A 17,779-nucleotide genomic window follows, 5' to 3' on the forward strand; every position below is an offset into this window, starting at 1 on the left:
ATAGTTAGTTGGCGTACTCTAGGAACGCTTCTATACAAGCTACCTCGGCTAATATAATAACAATAGAGGCTAATTTCTTCCAGCCTGGGTGCCAGATATAGTACTTTAGCGCAACTTATTAAGGCACTTAAGCATATTACTATATAGGGCTATAGTAGGAAGGATTAAAATAGTTATTTTAGCTCCTTCTAGGGTAGCTCTAACTATAAATACTAATATCTTCCCTAAACCTGTTATAAGAATAATAATAACCTATTTAGGTATATGTAGACCTATAGTCGCTAGCATGGCATCCTGCTGACTAGGGCGATGCAATTGTAGTTCTGGGTCGTTATATAACCTACAAGCAGCCGCAGTAATTCTATCTTCTTTAGCAGCCGGTCTTATATAAAACCATACCTTCTTACAAGTATTAAATAGCCCTTGCGCTTATGTATCTGATATGGTATATAATTACTTACCCTGGAGCACTTAATCAATCTGAAATAGAGACTGCCAGCTTTGCGATGCTCGGTAGGCATGGTGAAGTGAGTTTATTATAGTTAAGGTCGTGCTACCGGCATAGCTATAGTTAAATGTCCGGAAACTATGATTGCTCACCCCGGCAAGGTACGCGATATTTGCGTCGCCTGCATGTACGCCTTCTAGAAGCAGGATGAGACCATACCGTCCCTCCAGACCTTACTACGAATTAGGTATGTCTTGTAAGCCTGGGACATAGTAACTCCATATTCTATTTAATGCTGCCTATCTAATTAAATAAAACTTTACTATTCAATCTCGAACCATCGAATTTTACCCTTCGCAGAAGAAAATGTTTGGACATGACATGTCTGGAATATGCCTAATTCCTCTGCTGTTATCGGTGAAACCCCTAATTTATGTATAATTATATAATCTCTAACTTTATCTGATGATAATGTGAAGTGTGGCATTTTAGAAGTTTTAATGCAGATATTATACTTAAATGCAGTATGAATAGTTAATCCTGGAACCGGTTATACCTTCTTATAAGGGATAGCCAGCTCTTAGAATAAGCAAAGTTTATATATATTAAATTATTCTATTAAGGCTTTATAAGCAAGCCTAGTAATACAGTGCAATTTATTTAGGTAGTTATAGAACGACTTTTGCCCTGGTTAGATTATCGATTCGCATACGATGCAAATAAGGATCTTATACTAAGCATTATAGAGGAATCCTTCCGCAAACTCAGTTCGGTCATTATCGTAACAGGGAATGGTATTGTTAATCCTAATTTTCTTTAACGCTGGGCCTCGGCTGTAAGGTTCTGCTGACCTTTTGTTATAGATCTTACGGGCAATAGGGGCGTTTATACCAGTAGATTCTTTTTGCAAATAAAGGCAACATTCTTGGTAATATTATCTACTCTATTCTTGCTAAATATTTGATAAGTAGCAATATATCTCTAAGAGCTCTGGTTAGAGTCTTTCTGGAAGAGCTCGATTAATAGTATATATAGTTAGCAGTATGCGAGGATGATGACCAGCTCTAGTTACAAACATGCAAATTAGGTTAGCCACGCTTAAAGGGTAGTAGAAATTCGTCTTCTTAACTAGCTTTACTAGGTACCTCTTGGCAATTGCTAAAGTAGCTTATCTATATAGTAATAATATCTAGGGCATAATTAGGTCTTAGGTCCTGCTTCTTAAGATACTTAAAGCTTGCTTAAATAATAGATACTTTTTTATATTATTAAGGTCTAAGAAAAAGAACTCCTTATTATTATAGTATATTATATATATCTTTCTAGCTAAGAATTCTTAAACTAGTTAAATAATAATAAAATACATTAAGAGGCTAAGGCTAAGATTTATAAGAATATAATAAATAATATAAAATATATAATAGTTAGATACCTAGGCCTTATTATAACTAATAATGATAATTATTTATTTATTATAGAAAAATATATTATATATAAATAGCTTTAAGTTTAGATATTAAATACTAATTACCTTAGTGCCTTAGCTAGGTAAACTAGCTTTAAAGTAAATTACTATAAAAGTAAACTTATTAAGCTTAAAACTAGTATTAAGATATTTATAATAAGTCTTTATATTTTAATATTTAGATTTTATAAAAGGTATATTATAAAATAATAACTTTTATAACTAATAAAGTAATATTTTTTATATATTTATTAAGTTATTTTTAATTTTATTAATAAATAACTAGCCTGCTTTTTAATATATTAAATTATCTTAAGTAGTAGAAATATTAATATTTAATTACTATCTTAATAGTATCTTATTTACCTGCTTTTATATTACTATTACTGCTTTATAATAAGTCTTATAAAACTCTAATAATAAGACTTTTTTATTATTATTAATTATAAATAATTAGCTATTAGGAGCTTAAGTTAGGTTACCTAGTACTCCTTCTTATTTTATAATAGGTAAACTGCTTAACTAAGCCAGATAAAGTCAAGAGTATTATAAGTATAAATAAGGACAATATACTTAAGAAACAGAAGCTGCCTAATTTATATAAGGGCAGCTAGTCTAGGTAATAAGCTATAAGCTAAATAAAAAGTAAGTAATAGTCCCTTAATCCTTAAGATAGCTATATAGTAAATAATAGTAAATATAGATATATCTCTAGTAGGTTCCTAGTATATTTAAAATATTATTAAAAGTTAAAAAATAGCCTTAAATAAGTATAACTAAAAACCAAATAAAAAAGAAAATGCCAAATTTATAAATAACTTATCTCTATTATTATTTATATTATAATATTTATTATTTTTATTAAAATAATTCTTAGTCTCGACTTGGTTATACTTACCAATATATTCCTTATTAGCTCTATTATTATGGTTATCTTTATCTTTATACTTATCTCTATTATTACAATTACTAGGCTTATCCTTATCTTCTTTATATCCTTTATTTAAGTTTTAGTTAGAGTTTATAGCCTTATATTATAAAAGGGCAACTAGATATAATATATAATAAATTATAATAGTTTTATTATATTTAAGTTATAAGTTATATATATTTTATTATTAATATATTTTACAATAATTAACTTTAAATATATAATAAATAAACCTTTTTTATATATTAATATATCTTTTTAAATAATTTATAATTTTAAATTTATAAGGCTAAAAGATATCTTTTTAATAAGTATTTAGCTAGTATTAAAATCTATATAAAGTCTTAGTTAATATAAAACTAGCTTAATTAACTATAATATTAATACTATAAAGTATAACTTATAATTAGGTTTTTATAATAGCTAGACTGTAAAGTGCTATATTATACTATTAATCTAATAAATAACCTTTATTTTATACTAGCTTAGGCTTCCTTACTATAACTATAATAATCCTAAGCAGTCTATTATAAAATGAGTAAGGCTATCCTATATACTATAGTTATAGTATTATTTTATTTTACTTAATATTATAACTACTAGTCTAGTAGTTATAAAGCTTTAGAGGCTATATATTTAAAAATAGTTAAGGTAGTTAATACTTTATAATAAAAGTAGGAGAATTAATAAGATTAAGAGTTAATTAAGGAAGGAGAAATCTTAGTTATAAATATCTTAATATTAATAAAGCCCTTACTAAATTACTATAATATAGTTATAAAATATATATAATTAAGATATTAATTTATATATAGGTATTTAGGAGGTAATATTACTTTATATTATTAAAGTAAAGCTATTTATAAAGGTTCTAATAAAGAAATAAACTAGCTAATAAGAAGGTTTATTATATACTTTTAATTAAAAAAACTAGCAGGGGATTAAAAATACTATCCCTTTTTTATTAAAAGAGGAACTAATAGGGGTATAAGCTAATAAGAGATATAGAATTTCCTCTTTTACTGAAAATAGGACGGACAATAAGGATGTAGTTATTAGCATCAACCACTGCAAGCAAAAGTTGATCTCGTCTGATGTCGTGAACCCTTGTTGAACTGCTCTCGCTCAGCCTGAACAAGCTTAAAGATTGCTGCCGCTGCCTAATTATCGCCTTGAGTACCATTTGGATCTGAACTGCCGAGCGATCGTCCCCTGCTATCGTAGTTCACTCCCTAAAAGATAGACTCAGGTAGATCTTTCCTGTCGATCGGGCCCTTAGTACTCCATAGTGGAACCGCTAGATACCGGTGACTTGACCCGAATAGGGGGGTTTCACAACCAATAATAGTGACACGATAAGGGCATGTCGATCATCATTGGACTTGGGTAACCGAAGGTCCAAAAGTAGAAGATATTGAGTTTCTAGCGACCTTGTCGATCGAGGCAAAAACATACAACAGCGGGGATTCGCTGGTCGTCACCGACCCAACTACTGGACTGAACCGCCCAGCAGTCCAGAGGCCTTGGACTGGACCACCTGCCTTAATTAGACTGGTACCAAGGTCAAACTAAAACTTGGTGTGACAATAAAGTTTCGGTGTTGTAGTGCCTAGGGTGGCTAGCGATAAGGTCTTTCCAGTGTGGGAAATAGGCGGTCCATAATGGGCTTTTAGACTGGAAGCCGTCGCATGCTCTTGTCATCGATAACAAGGTATTTGACGTGCCGTAGGCGAGACTGAATGGCGGCTGCGTCGGCTGAAGGAAGGTTGGCCCACACTTTTGTTATACCATTTTATTTTATTTCGGAAGGTAGTAGTAACAAAGCAAACTCTAAGTATTTTCCCCACTTAGTGCTATGAGCAGCCCGAGCGCCCTGTTTTCTGGGGTCACAAAACCAATTTTACTCGAGTTCACCATAGACTGGGTTAGTAAACTCACAAAAGGTCTTCCATGATGCTCTTTGGGTCACGATAGGATCTCAAGCATGGAGCTAACGAGCTGCTCATAGCACTAAGTGGGGGAAATGTTTATAGCGTTTGTATCGTTACTACTACCTTCCGAAATAAAATAAAATGGTATAACAAAAGTGTGGGCCATTAAACTATCCATAGAACATGGGTATTGAGCGGTGACAGGATTAGGGACTTAAAGTTGTCCCGTATTATCACCAAATAACTGGGAAGGCATAACGGTTTCCTGTTGTTAGTTCCGAATCCGCTCAAGAATCAACTGAATCAAGTCAAGGTCTTACGTCGAATATTGTCGCTACAAAGTTAGGAATCGAGTTATTCTAAACGCAGTACGCAGGCCGATGAAGCAAAGAAGAGATATAAAGGACGTCACTTGTCTTCATGCATACTGCCTCTTTTCTTACCCATCCACCCAACTCCTTTTAACACCCTTGTCCTTGAACCTTTACCACTCTCAAAATGAAGATTTCTTCTATCCTCGCCTTCTCCTCCATGGCCCTTATCGGCGCCGACGCATGGAGCTTCACCGTGTGGACCGAAGATTACCAAAAGGGCAAACACATGCACTTTAAGAGTATGGTCGCGGACAACAACTGCTACTCTATCCCTGATCAAATCACAAGGGAGCGCGTTGGATCCTTCACTTTTTGCAGCGCTGCCTGGACTCGCTGCTCGATTACAATCCACAGCAAGCCTGGTTGCACTGGTGACAAACTTGGCAGTGCGACGGCCGGCTCTCCCAAGGAATGGTACAAGAAGAGCACCAGCAAGGAAGGCTCCTATATGAAGAGCTTCAGAATCCAAGGCTGCAAGAAGGTCCCTATCGCGGACCTGGACGTCGATGTTACCAAGTGCTTGGATGATCCTTCTTATATTCACTAAAGGAACAAATGTATCGGGCGAAAGCCTCTCGGAAGGGCTGGATATTTTCTTTCTGGTTAGGAGGTAGGACGGAAGGCTAGTTACACGACCAGAAATGATTGCAAACTCCGATACCTATTTTTGGGGATAGATGGTGCTACGGGAAAAGGGGGAACATAGTAAACCTTATGTATCCTAGCTCTGTGAGCATGGGATCGACGATATTTTAGGATGGGTGCTGTCAAGATCAAGCATCAATACAATCAATTCAACTTGATCTTTATGTTGACGGAGTCAATCCTTCTCGATGGCTTCAACGTTGACAACTGATCTAAAATTGAGTGTGTGTGTGTGTGTGTGTGTGTGTGTGTGTGTATCGTCCGTCCATTGGCCGTAGGCGACTCAAGTCCCCTTCATGGGCACTGAAAAAGACGATTTAAATAACCAATCCCGCAATCACAACCCACCGCCCTGAATCAGCCATCGAGCAACCTCCTGAGGCGGTCATGCCGGCACCCGTAGCCTGGACGAGGAATGACACAACATCGCCCCAGTCGAAAAGCTTTGTCATGACTGTGACCCTGACAATTGAGCAAGAAATTGCCGTAGTTCCGAGGCCTCGGATGAGGCGTCCAAGGGTCATGTAGATAGAACCGGCGAATAGTGAGGGTGGGTCTAGCAGAAGAACAGATTACACGATATACGGTCCGAGCTGATCTGTCGCATTCGTGGCAGCAGCAAGCCCTGCGTAACCGATAGCCTCGACTAGATGTCAAGTCAAATATTAGTGACAGTCCTTGTAACTGAATCCAACGCCATTCGCATACATGGGCAAACCGTTTAAACGGTCGAATGTTTCCTCAAACGTTTGAACGGTTCAAAAATATTGCAAACGGTTAAACGAACGAATAAACGATTTAAATGAACGAATGAACGATTTATGACGGTAAGAAATATCCACCGCGCCTGCTCTAATACCAGTCAAAATAATGCCCACTGTCATCGTCAACGTCCTGAGAGTCACCCTCCGGCCGTGGGATTCCGATTAGACCCATCTCATTCTCATGCAAAGGCCGTATGAGTCCTTGATGCAACTAATTGCCCGTATATTTAATTATCTCGACGGTTTTGCATGTGACTCGTAATCTATCCCATGAACATGTTCTTCTTGCCCTAGAAAACGTCCTCTCCGGCTCTGATGACTCTGCTGGGATAGAAAGAATGCAAATAGCCGTGCGGCTAAGTTTCCGATACTGCTTTCTCTGCTGTGGTTGACACCACTACTCCAAAGGCGTATAATCCGGAGGGATATCTGTTGCATCAACGTTGATGAAGCTAGTGAAATCATCCCTAACACTCGCGTTAATAGTCCTAACCTCCAGCTTCTTTGATAGTATCGCGAGTTGATTTAGCTTCTTTGCTAGCGGTGGTGGCATCAACGTGGGGGTGGAGGGATGGTCGCTAGGTTGCTTGTAATTAAATTCCTTTTGCCAGAATGCTGTGGCCGAGGCAATAGTATCTTCATGCCATTCCTTTGGCCAGTTCTGCTTGATATACGCGATGCGTTTACGGGGATCAAGGAGGAGAGCGGCGGCATATACGGGAACCTCGTCAGTTAGGCGGTAGTATTTAGAGAGGATAAACCATCCTATATCGATGGCTCGAACCATCCGTTCGTCGGAGTGTTCATCCGACTGATATATCTTCTGATACAATGTTAGTAATCGACTTGATGTGGATAGATCGAAGGGTACCTGTTGTTCTTCGTAATGGAGTAACATATCCATCAGCATCAACGATTGTGAGATAGACGAGTCATCTCCCTCTGCATACAATGCTGCTGAAGCAAATGGCTGAAGAAACGTATGTGCTTTGCCTAGCAACTCCCAATCTCCAACTAATAGCCGATTGTCTCCGATGGCCTCTTCATGATCAGACATGAAGGACTGGATTCTGTCCTTCTTTCTAATCGCACGATCAATGACCTGTTACCAGGACAGGGCTAGAAAATCGTTTAACCGTTCAAACGGTTTTAGGATGCCCTTAAACGGTTAAACGATTTAACATGCATAAACGTTTTAAACGGAACGAACGAACGAACGAACGAACGAACGAACGAACGAACGAACGAAAGTGCCCATGTATGGTCACTGGGCTGGGCGCCATATACTTGAAGCTCTTGGAAGGCAAAATTTAGGTGGGCAAAGTAGTTGTCTAAGCAAAACCCGTTTGCAATCCTACCCGTTCGTAGGCAGCTCTAGATATCGGAATATTGGCTGGTACGGCAGGCCACCTTTAGTATAATGCAGTTCAGTTGCGACAAGTTATGGATTGACGGTTACTCAGAAGACGCCTAATCACGCCAGGAGCAGAAACAAAATGAATCCAAGGCCGCTGCCCCAGAGAGCCATTTGCCCTCAGCACTCGCAGGGGCTGCAGGGAATACCTTCATCACTCTTCTATATTAAACCTGATAACCTGTTTGCCTCCTGTTACCTGTCCTGCCTGCAATTTATTCAACCCTTCCAGCACGCCATCAAAGCCGTTCTTCAGCACAATAGTCGGGATGGGCTTTAAGATATATATAATTTATAGCAGAATTTCATAAAAGCGAATAAGGGCAGTATAATCTTATAGCCTGGCTTTAAACTTAGGGCTAATTAGGGGTAGCTACTAAAAGGGGTGCCCAAAAGCCATATATAACATTATAAGATTATAAGTTATGCTAGGAGTGCTAGATTTGCTATTAGGTAATAGCATAACTACCTTACTACTACTAGGCTTAAGTACCGCAGCATAAATAGATATTAACTTGCCCTTAGAGAAGCAATCTACCGCCTTTATAATCTTAAGATACTTTTTAATAATATCTGCTATAATGGTTAGTAACTTATAGTTAAAGATAGTATTAGTATTATATTCCTTTACTAACTAGAATAAACAGGGCGAGGCAGTTATAATAACTATATATCTAGCAGCCTTTATAACCTTAATATAATATAATCTAATACTAGTTACTCTTATATAAATAAAGATAGTTTTATTCTTAGGAGTTATAGGTTTAATAGTAATAAAAGGGAGCCTATAATAAATATTAAGGATAAGCATAGTAGTTATAATAGAGATTCTATATATAGTTATATCTATATTACTAATGCTATCAGGAACTTTCTAGGCCAAATCTGCATAGGTCTTTAAGTACTTAGCAAAAGTGCCTTTATCAAGGTATAGGCTGCTGTAGATAGCGCCGGCCATGCAATTACCAACCTTCTATTTGCCTTTAGTAGAGTCGCCTACTTAATAAATAATACCTATATAATTACATCTAATAATAGAATGGGGGGGAGAGATAGCATCTAGATGCTTAAAATCTATCAAGTTAAGGGCCATAGTCTTAACTTCGATGAGAAATTTATTAGAGGAAATAGTAGGAATAGTTATATTGTCCTAGATATGGCCACCCTGGCTACTGAAGGCCTTAGCATGCGAGACGTTTATGAGCCTGGTGATGATGCTTTGGTTAGAGACGAGAGCTTTCATGTTAGCCATGATAATAATGCTAGGAAGAAGAGATGAGGAATTTGGCTGTAGAGGTTGCTAGACGCCGAGAATTTATGTGCACAGTAATAATTCCTGCTAGTATGGCGATGGTGGTTGTTGACTAATCCGTTATGAACGCTAACCACATTTCTGCTGAAGCCACTATTGTAACTACCTTTCTTAGCCTGCTATCTGCTGTTTACGGGGTAACTATCTCGCCGAGACACGGACTTCAATATCAAAATGGGTCCGGATACGCCCGAGCGTTGCCATCCCCGGCCGTGCGGACTTTTCGAGATCATTAGTAATATACTTTTTCCTACCCGCCACTCCTAAAGAAAAAAGTTATTAAGAGCAGCGTATACAGGCGAAGAGGTGGCCAGTCTTCTACACCAGCTCTATTACTGTCTGTAAACTATGTCCAACTCATTAAAACGATCAATTCTAATCACTGGGTGCGCATCCAAGACCCTGTACTGTGCTGCCTTTGTCTTCTAACTTTCCATTATTAGGTGTTCCCAGGGCGGCGCCGGCAATGCATTAGCTTTAGAGTTTGCTGCCAAAGGCTTCCGTGTCTTCGCCACCGCGCGTTCACTCAAGACACTTGGTAACTTGACTGAGAAGGGCATTGAGACCCTCACTCTCGATGTGACCAAGCCTGAAAGCATCGCCAACCTCAAGACTGAGATAGCGACTCGCACAGGAGGCTCTCTGGATATTCTCTTCAATAACGCCGGTGCCTGTAAGTCGCCCGTTCTCTCCGGGATTCATTCTGTCGAGTACTAACAGCTGTTTTTGAGTGTACGAAGCGCCTGCCGTTGAGGCCGATCCTACTCGTGTTCGCCGCCTGTTCGACACGAATGTATTTGGACTGATGGAAGTGGTTACGGCCTTCACCCCCCTTCTCCTCGTCTCTGTTTCCCAAAACTACGCGCCAACTATCGTCAATGTTGCCTCGGTTCTAGCGCGCCTCCCAAGCCCCTTCTCCTCCGCTTACAATGCGACTAAGGCGGCGGTAGTAGCCTACTCGGACACTCTTCGACTTGAGGTTCGCCCACTGGGCCTAAGGGTCGTAACGCTCCACATGGGAGAAGTATCTACCCCCCTAATGGCGACCGACAACATCAATTTTGGAGCCAATAGCATCTACCATGACGCGGAGGCCGCTGTCAAACAAAGAACAACCACTCATTTAGATAAAACAATGCCGCCGGAGCAATTCGCTCGTGAGGTGGTTGGCGAAATCGTTGGTGGAAAACAATCTTTCCTCTGGAAAGGTACTAATGCATCTTTAGTATGGCTGCTGAATGTATTGGGACCTAGGACTGTTTTTGACAGTACCTTGGTTAAGGCAGCTGGATTAGATAACAAGGAGACTCAGGCGAGTGTGTACAAGCGAGGCCAGGAGGTGGCCAAGAAGAAGGCCCAAGTATAGGGTACGTTAGAAGGGTGAAGATCTGATGTTTTTAGAGCTATGCTTAGTTTTAGCCATTTTGGCCGCTGGGTTGCATTTATTACTTATATTTCTAATTATTTGTTAAAAACCCTGTATACTTTACTGTTTTGAGAGGGGATTGAGAGGACTCCTAGCTCATCACTCTTTAGAGCAGTTCTAGCTAGAATTTTATGTATGAAAAGTGTAGGATGACGCCGACGCCCCAAGTCCTCCCCTAAAACAATTTAGATGCTCTGTGTAGTTGCAAGTGGACACTCAGAGGCAGTGAGAAGCTTATGTTAAGTACAGAATGCACGCACCCGTTACTTACAACTCCCTTATCTGCATATTGTGGCATATGGATAGCGATGAATAAATTCTAATATGATGCTTAATGGAAGTTATAAAGCGGCAATTATTCACTTGCCTTTTTTTTCTGTTTGTCTTGCCAGGGTTAGAGTTAGGGTTACGGGCCATATAGTAATGGGTGCCTACATTTGGCTTCTTCAACAAGCTTAATGAAATCCTCCAAGGTCATCTTGTCGCCTATGACATATGTGTCGCGCTCTCATTTGGCAGGTCGAGCGCCGCAACAACAAATTTCGCTACGTCCCTTGTGCATGTGAAGATCATCTGATTACCGTCCCCGGGGATGGAGGCAAACTTGTTGGCCATGTCCACAACGAATGTCGTCTGCAGGATATATGTGTCTACATGCGGCATTGAATAGTACTCGAGGAACCAACTCAAGTTGAAGGTGGTCCATTCGAGCCCCGTCTTTTCAAGCGTTGCGTACGATTCGTTGTGCTGAAATCCATGGGGTAGGAGCTAGGTGCCTAGCAAAGATGGTGTTAGCAGTGTGATATCTGCACTTGGGGCTTTGAGGGGCTTGCTCTGCAGGGGTTCGGACAGCCCAGGTGCTGGCCACGGATCGCTCCGTCGAAACTGCTCTTCTCAGCTGCCTCAATAAGATTAATCTGGGACTTTCCGTCACCAATGATTTGCATTGCTAGCGTTGAGATGACGATCACAATCTGGTGCTCGTCAAGCACGGCTTGGAGGACGCCAATATCCTAGAGTAGCATTGATTATTGATTAGATATAAGAAATTTAGGAAAGATATTTGACTTGATAGTATACCTTGCAATATAAGCATAAAGGTTATTCATTACCACTATGATTGTCTTGATCTTGGGTGGATCCCCATTAAGTCGCGGGAAATGTGGACTAGACTAGATCACTAATCATGGATCGGATCACTAATCATGACTCGGAGTAATGAGTCTGCCCGAAAAACAGAATAGTCTGATAAGGGTCAAGAACAATATCCAGCATGGAATGTCGTGCTTTATGATTACATGCCTACTGACTCGATGCAGCTCCCGCCATTCAATCAACCTGCCGCAGGGTCAGTTGGCTGCCAGATCTTGGCTCATTGAAACTGCCGAGTGGAGGGACCGAGTCTCCCGGAAGCTCAAAGATTTAACGTGGTCCGCCATAACGGCGAATCTCCGCATGTATTTGATACGATGACTAATACTTACGATGCGGACATATCTTCCCCGAAGCCGATGTGCTGGGCTCCCGAGCCAACTGGACGGTTATATTATGATGGTTTTCCTCGTGCAAAATAATGAAAATGGAAAAAGCAAGTTCATCGTTCCACTTCTTGCTTTCTCTCCTTATACATCATAACTACACTGGCAATCATACCGTCTGAATATCCACGCAATGACTGCTCCCAGGCTTTCTAACCATACGCCATACGCAATACGGACCTGAATGGTTTATGGTGTATGATTTATTCTCGTATGGCGAACTAAACCATATATTGCCCATACGGCAAATGACGTCAAACCGGTCAAGGGCCGACATTTTCCTCTAGAGCGCTGGTGCTTCCCTCCTCTGCCATGTACTCATATTGTTCAACCTCGTCTACTTGTAGCCCTGCCGTTATACCGCTGCGAATCCAGCTCTTCAGGCACTCCCCCTTTTCAATTGTCGATGCTCCAAGGAGCATTCGATCCTACGAAATTGTACGCCATGCTCCAGAGAATGTACGCTCAGGGTCAGCAGACTTGGCGGGTATTGAGAGAATGTCTATTGCCATCTTTGACAGTCGGGGAAAGCGCTCCTTCTGCTCATTGCGGAGCCACCAGATAAGGGGGGAGCAGTCGATTGGAATGGGCGGCTGGGTGGTGTAGGTTTCGTATTCGTCAACGTCGGGCTCTGTGCCAAAGACATTAAGCTCCTGTGCAAGCAGGTCATACTCGTCCAGTTCCAGTGCCGGAACAATGGAAGGAGTAGTATAAACGGTTGGCAGGTTCTTGTATTCGTCTTCCCACAACGTCTTCACCCCTGTAAAGATCTTCTTATGCCATGCCTTTGGCCAATTTTTCTGTATATGAGCCTTTCCTCGGGATGGATGGAGAATAAGCGCTGCAGCGTATGCCGGGCTCTCATCGGAGAGCTGGTAGTATTTGTCGAAGACATGCCAGCTCGTCAGTACTGGACCAAGTAGCTGTTGGTTCATCTTGTATTTGTTGAATGCTTCCTGGTAATGCTTGTGAAGGACGTCCATCGTAAATAATGTACGATCGAGCGTTGAACGATACCCCTCAGTAAGGAGAGTTATCTTCCAAAACGGCTGTAAGAAGTTGCGCGTCTCGCGAAGGTTTTGCCAATCCTGTGGTGCTAAGTAGTCGTCCACAAGGGCGTCGTAGTACTTGTCCTGAAACCACTTGATATGATCCTCCTTATCAAGAGCGGCATCGAGCAGAAGAAAATATGAGTTCCAGCGTGTATCGTTGTCGAGCCCGTGTTGTTTATATTGCGCAGTAGTGCTGAGTGAAAATATATATGTTTTTACGAAACTTGATTGTTCTATTATTGAGATGAGAGTTCTTCTCGGGTTTATATCTCTAGATAATTTTATCTAGGACTTTGAACTTTAAATCTAAGACTTTCAGACTAACAGTCTAAACCCTGAAGGGAAGGGGGGTCCCCGGATTTTCCAACAGTGTTAAGAAAGTGGTCTTATCTACACCTAATTCCTTAACAAGTGCACACCACACACTCCAACCTTCGCTCTGCGCAGTCGCAAGCAGCGGCGATGGCTTCGTCTACGACGAACCCGCCCGCTGCTTCGGATCCCTTCGATCTGGGGATCCACACTCCCGCCAATCTGAACAGAGGAGCCCGTGCAGCCAAAACCCATCATCTACGACGGACGCCGTCGTCATGATGGATACCAGCGACTCTGAGGACTCAGAACACTCTCATATTACTATGGTAGTTACTCCTGAGGACCTCTACGCTGCATGCACGTCTGCATGTACCCCGGGGACAGGCTTGCAAACAAATAAATCAAATCAAATCGGGGGTCTAATTTGATTTGATTTGTATACTGAAATTGGCGATTTGATTTGATTTGATTTGATTTGATTTGATTTATATCGATTTGGATCTTATTTGGATATCTGGATGACTCCACTTTTCTTCCAAAACGATATGCATTGAGCGGCTCCTATGAGATCCGCATTGAGACGCCCTCTCCCTGCCCTGACTATCTGCCCGGCGAGGCTGAATATCCGCTCTGGCTCGGATGATATGGCCGGGATTGAAAAGAGATCAATCGCCTGGATCGGTTGTGGCCACCCACTCTGCATACTTATCGCCTATGGCAGACGGCGAAGGCGCAGGCTGAGTACTGAGCTTCCTGATTGAGGTCATAGAGTCATCAAGCTCCGTTGCCTTCCTTGCAATAGTTGGCTGCTCCGGTAGCGCACCCTGCTCGACGGAGAGGTTTTGATACTCCTCCCATAGCTCTTGCACTGCTGCCTTTCCTCTGATTAACCAGTCCGGATGATCAGCCCATTGTGACTCGGCAGTCGACCAGCGAAATGCGGGATGGAGGACAGGCGCCGTGAGGTAGGCAGGGACGTAATGACCGGCAGTGATTGGGCCAGATCACAGCAGTGGGGCTTATCCAAATAGCCAGATATCCAAATAAATCTGGACATCGCGATTTGATTTGATTTGGATAGATTTGATTTGGATTTGATTCCATGGCAAGAGCATAGTCGAAGGAAGTGCGGTTCCAATTCCCCTTGTGTAGCTTGTAGCAGCCCTCCGCGGGTGAGAGAAGCATTAGGACGGGTGTCCGGAAATAGAGGCAAAAGGAGGTACTCGAGATCAGGTTGCTATGAGTGCAATGTCTCTCTCTCTATGTAACTCGGAAAATTGCTGGTACTAATTTCACACGCAAATTATGTAGTAAAAAGAAATACCGATAGGGTGCGGTTTCTGATTGGGTCAAAACTTTCTTAGCAGCTCGCTAATTGGCTGCAGCCATGCATCTCTGTTGAACAGGTGCTGGGTTGTCACATGCAAGCAGGTGTCATCTAAGATTGCGCACGTAAACAGTAAAGCCTCCAAGGAGCAGATTTTGACGCAACACAAGATGAATACACGAATCTGCATCAATGGACCGAATACACGTAATGTCTGACAGTACCTGGCGTCAGTTAGCACTTGATGGGATAGACCTAGCTTTGTGCTACCTGCTCCGCCACTGCAAACGTTCTACTTGTATGGGTCTTAAAATATGCGAAATCTGTACTTGGAGTGCGGGCGCCAGTTAGAACTACGGGTGCGACGGCGCCACATTGGTGACACAACGTACTACGCCACCGGATTAGGTTTTTGGTGTCTGTGTGCTAAGCTTACGAATATGGGATAAACTAGCACTAATTAAGAGCCCTGCAATTGATTAATAGGAAATCTAACTTATATCTAGCGATATAACGGCTGAACTTACTTTATAATATTAATCTAGGGTCTTGAAAGCATGCTATCTTAAACCGATTTGCCTATCCTCTACTATTATAAGAATATATGCCTTTATAATATAATATTCCCTGTAATTCCCCTTACTAGTGGCGCTGAATTTATTTCTTGTAAACCTTATTATCTATGCGGCTAGGGGAGCTAATAGAATATGCCAAAGGAATATAATAGGGTATCTTTAAGCTAAATAAGAAAGGACCGCTATAACTTAGGCAGTAGACTAGTAAGAATAATATAAGCTAATAAGCTTTAGCTATCTCTATGCCTTATAAATAACTTATAGAAAGGTATTATAATAATAGCTATAGTGCTCTTTATATAGTAAGTTATAAGCCTACTAGCTCTTAAGAATATTATATTATATAATAGCCTAAAGTTATATATATAAATATAGAGCTAAGTTTTATTATTATAATATATAGGCCGCTAGTGCCTTTTAATTAAATATTTACTAGAGTTATAATCTATTTCTATTACTACTATGTTCTTACCTAATCTATTATAATTACCCTTCTCTCTCTATATTATATACTTTAAGAAGTTACTAAAGATAATATAGTTATTACCTTACTTACCTAGGGCTTTATAATTAGCTTTAGCTAGGTTATAACCTAGATTATTATAAAGCAAATAAAGTATATTTATAAGAGGTATTACCTTAATATATTTTATAATATTTATATTTAGATAATATAGCTAGAGATTCTTATCTGCGTTATCTTTAGTATTATCTATTAGTTATACTTAAAAGGCTATATACCTCCTAGGTTAGGCTTAATTCCTATTTATAGATTTTAAAGTATTAATACTTTAATATCCCTAGTTTTGCATTTTATTTTACTATTTATATATCTGCCTTTTTAAAGTCTTTTTTATAATAAATACTAATCTTAGTAATTATTATATAGGCCTTTTAAGTATGCTTTAATTATCCTTATAAAACTAATTATTAATGCTAATCTAGCTAAGTCTAATTCTTCCTTTAAATTATTATTAACTATTATGTTATCCTTCTTATAGATAAAAAACATACCTATTATCTTAAAGTTGGTATTATAGTTTTAATTACTGCTATAAATATTTTAGTTTATAATATTTAGATTCTTACTTATTTATAAATTTTAAAGAGATATATTTAAATTAATACGTAATAGAACTATATTAAGAAGGTAATTTATCTAATTATTAATAAAGTAGTAAACTTTTATTTTACTAAAATTATTTAATATAACTTAGTAATATATAGCCTAATAAAGTATAGAAATCTAATAAAATTTAATATATATATTATTAGATTCTCTTTTAATATAGATATTTTAATTATTTTTATAATAAGTTTAAATAATATATTTATATAAGTTAAGTATATAATTAAGTATAAATAATAACACTAATAGCAGCTTTAGTTATATATAGTTCTATCCCTTTGCCTATATTATTAAGCTTAAAATCGAGATATCTATAGCTAATTTAATAAGTAAGGTTACTAAAAAACGCAATTATAGTATTATCTCTAAAAGTGCTTTTAGCTATACTAAGAAAGGATATACTAGACTCCTAAATAAAAGCTTTACTTCTATTAGTAAGAATTAAAGGATATTAATAAAGGAGATTAATAATATATTAAATATAGTTTCTATTAAACTATAGGAAATGCCAAATAGGGCAATTACTACTAATTATAATTAAGAGATAATACGCAATATAGATAAGTTTACTAGCTAATATTTATATTTAGATTTACAAGTACGGATAGCTATTTATACTATATAAGAAATTTATATTAATACTAAGCAGACATTAAGCAGCTATGGCATAGGTAGTATTACTAGCGTCTATAAGAATGGATTTATAAGCAAGGAGGATAATAATACTAGACTGCTAAGGGATAACTAATACAGCAGCTAGAAGGCAATAAGGCTTTCTATAAATATTTAAGCCAATAAGAGGCATAGTATTTACTTAAGAATAAAGATAATATAATTAATAACTAGCTATATATTTTTCCCTTAATATATCTTTTTATTATAAGATAAAAATAATATTTTCTTATTTCCTATATTTTAATTTTGCCCTTTATTAAGAGATTATGAAATAAGGTTAGATTATATAAGATATTAAGAGATTATATAGTTCCTTATATAGTATTTATATCCTAGCTACTAGTAAATAGGACTATCTTAGTTATAAAGTCTTAATTAAAATATAATACCCTTAGCTTGTCTGTAGCTTTCTTAATAATGTAATAAAGAGTATAAAGTCGGGCTTTCTAGTTACTAAA

General features: G+C 38.7%; 6 protein-coding genes across 6 annotated transcripts; 3 read left to right on the top strand and 3 right to left on the bottom strand.

Moving 5' to 3' along the window:
- Nucleotides 1-1,442: 1,442 nt before the first annotated feature.
- Nucleotides 1,443-1,616, bottom strand: BKA55DRAFT_530890 (uncharacterized protein; the record flags this gene model as incomplete). Its single annotated transcript, XM_046189178.1, has 1 exon — nucleotides 1,443-1,616. A coding segment is annotated over one exon (174 nt), but the record flags the coding sequence as incomplete, so codon positions are not given.
- A 3,303-nt stretch (nucleotides 1,617-4,919) lies between these two features.
- On the top strand, nucleotides 4,920-5,987 carry BKA55DRAFT_587282 (uncharacterized protein). The gene has a single exon (XM_046194638.1). It carries the CDS (start codon nucleotides 5,274-5,276, stop codon nucleotides 5,694-5,696), a length of 423 nt encoding a protein of 140 aa, XP_046040876.1. The 5' UTR covers nucleotides 4,920-5,273; the 3' UTR covers nucleotides 5,697-5,987.
- Nucleotides 5,988-8,138: 2,151 nt separating this feature from the next.
- BKA55DRAFT_722770 (uncharacterized protein) lies at nucleotides 8,139-9,225 on the bottom strand. Its single transcript, XM_046201034.1, is given in 2 exon segments — nucleotides 8,139-8,331; nucleotides 8,350-9,225. The coding sequence occupies 1 exon segment, from the start codon at nucleotides 8,781-8,783 to the stop codon at nucleotides 8,607-8,609; it is 177 nt and encodes a 58-aa protein (XP_046040877.1). The 5' UTR covers nucleotides 8,784-9,225; the 3' UTR covers nucleotides 8,139-8,331; nucleotides 8,350-8,606.
- A 293-nt stretch (nucleotides 9,226-9,518) lies between these two features.
- On the top strand, nucleotides 9,519-10,858 carry BKA55DRAFT_681896 (uncharacterized protein). The gene is made up of 3 exons (XM_046198277.1): nucleotides 9,519-9,670; nucleotides 9,728-9,957; nucleotides 10,016-10,858. Exons 1-3 carry the CDS (start codon nucleotides 9,633-9,635, stop codon nucleotides 10,648-10,650), a joined length of 903 nt encoding a protein of 300 aa, XP_046040878.1. The 5' UTR covers nucleotides 9,519-9,632; the 3' UTR covers nucleotides 10,651-10,858.
- A 144-nt stretch (nucleotides 10,859-11,002) lies between these two features.
- BKA55DRAFT_722774 (uncharacterized protein) lies at nucleotides 11,003-11,723 on the bottom strand. Its single transcript, XM_046201035.1, has 3 exons — nucleotides 11,523-11,723; nucleotides 11,146-11,457; nucleotides 11,003-11,094 (listed from the first exon to the last, which is right to left on the bottom strand). Exons 1-2 carry the CDS (start codon nucleotides 11,655-11,657, stop codon nucleotides 11,197-11,199), a joined length of 396 nt encoding a protein of 131 aa, XP_046040879.1. The 5' UTR covers nucleotides 11,658-11,723; the 3' UTR covers nucleotides 11,003-11,094; nucleotides 11,146-11,196.
- Nucleotides 11,724-16,914: 5,191 nt separating this feature from the next.
- On the top strand, nucleotides 16,915-17,091 carry BKA55DRAFT_530912 (uncharacterized protein; the record flags this gene model as incomplete). The annotated part of the gene is made up of 1 exon (XM_046189179.1): nucleotides 16,915-17,091. A coding segment is annotated over one exon (177 nt), but the record flags the coding sequence as incomplete, so codon positions are not given.
- Nucleotides 17,092-17,779: the final 688 nt, after the last annotated feature.

Source organism: Fusarium redolens (assembly GCF_020744475.1).
Source record: "Fusarium redolens strain MPI-CAGE-AT-0023 chromosome Unknown BKA55scaffold_40, whole genome shotgun sequence".
Lineage (NCBI taxonomy): Eukaryota > Fungi > Ascomycota > Sordariomycetes > Hypocreales > Nectriaceae > Fusarium > Fusarium redolens.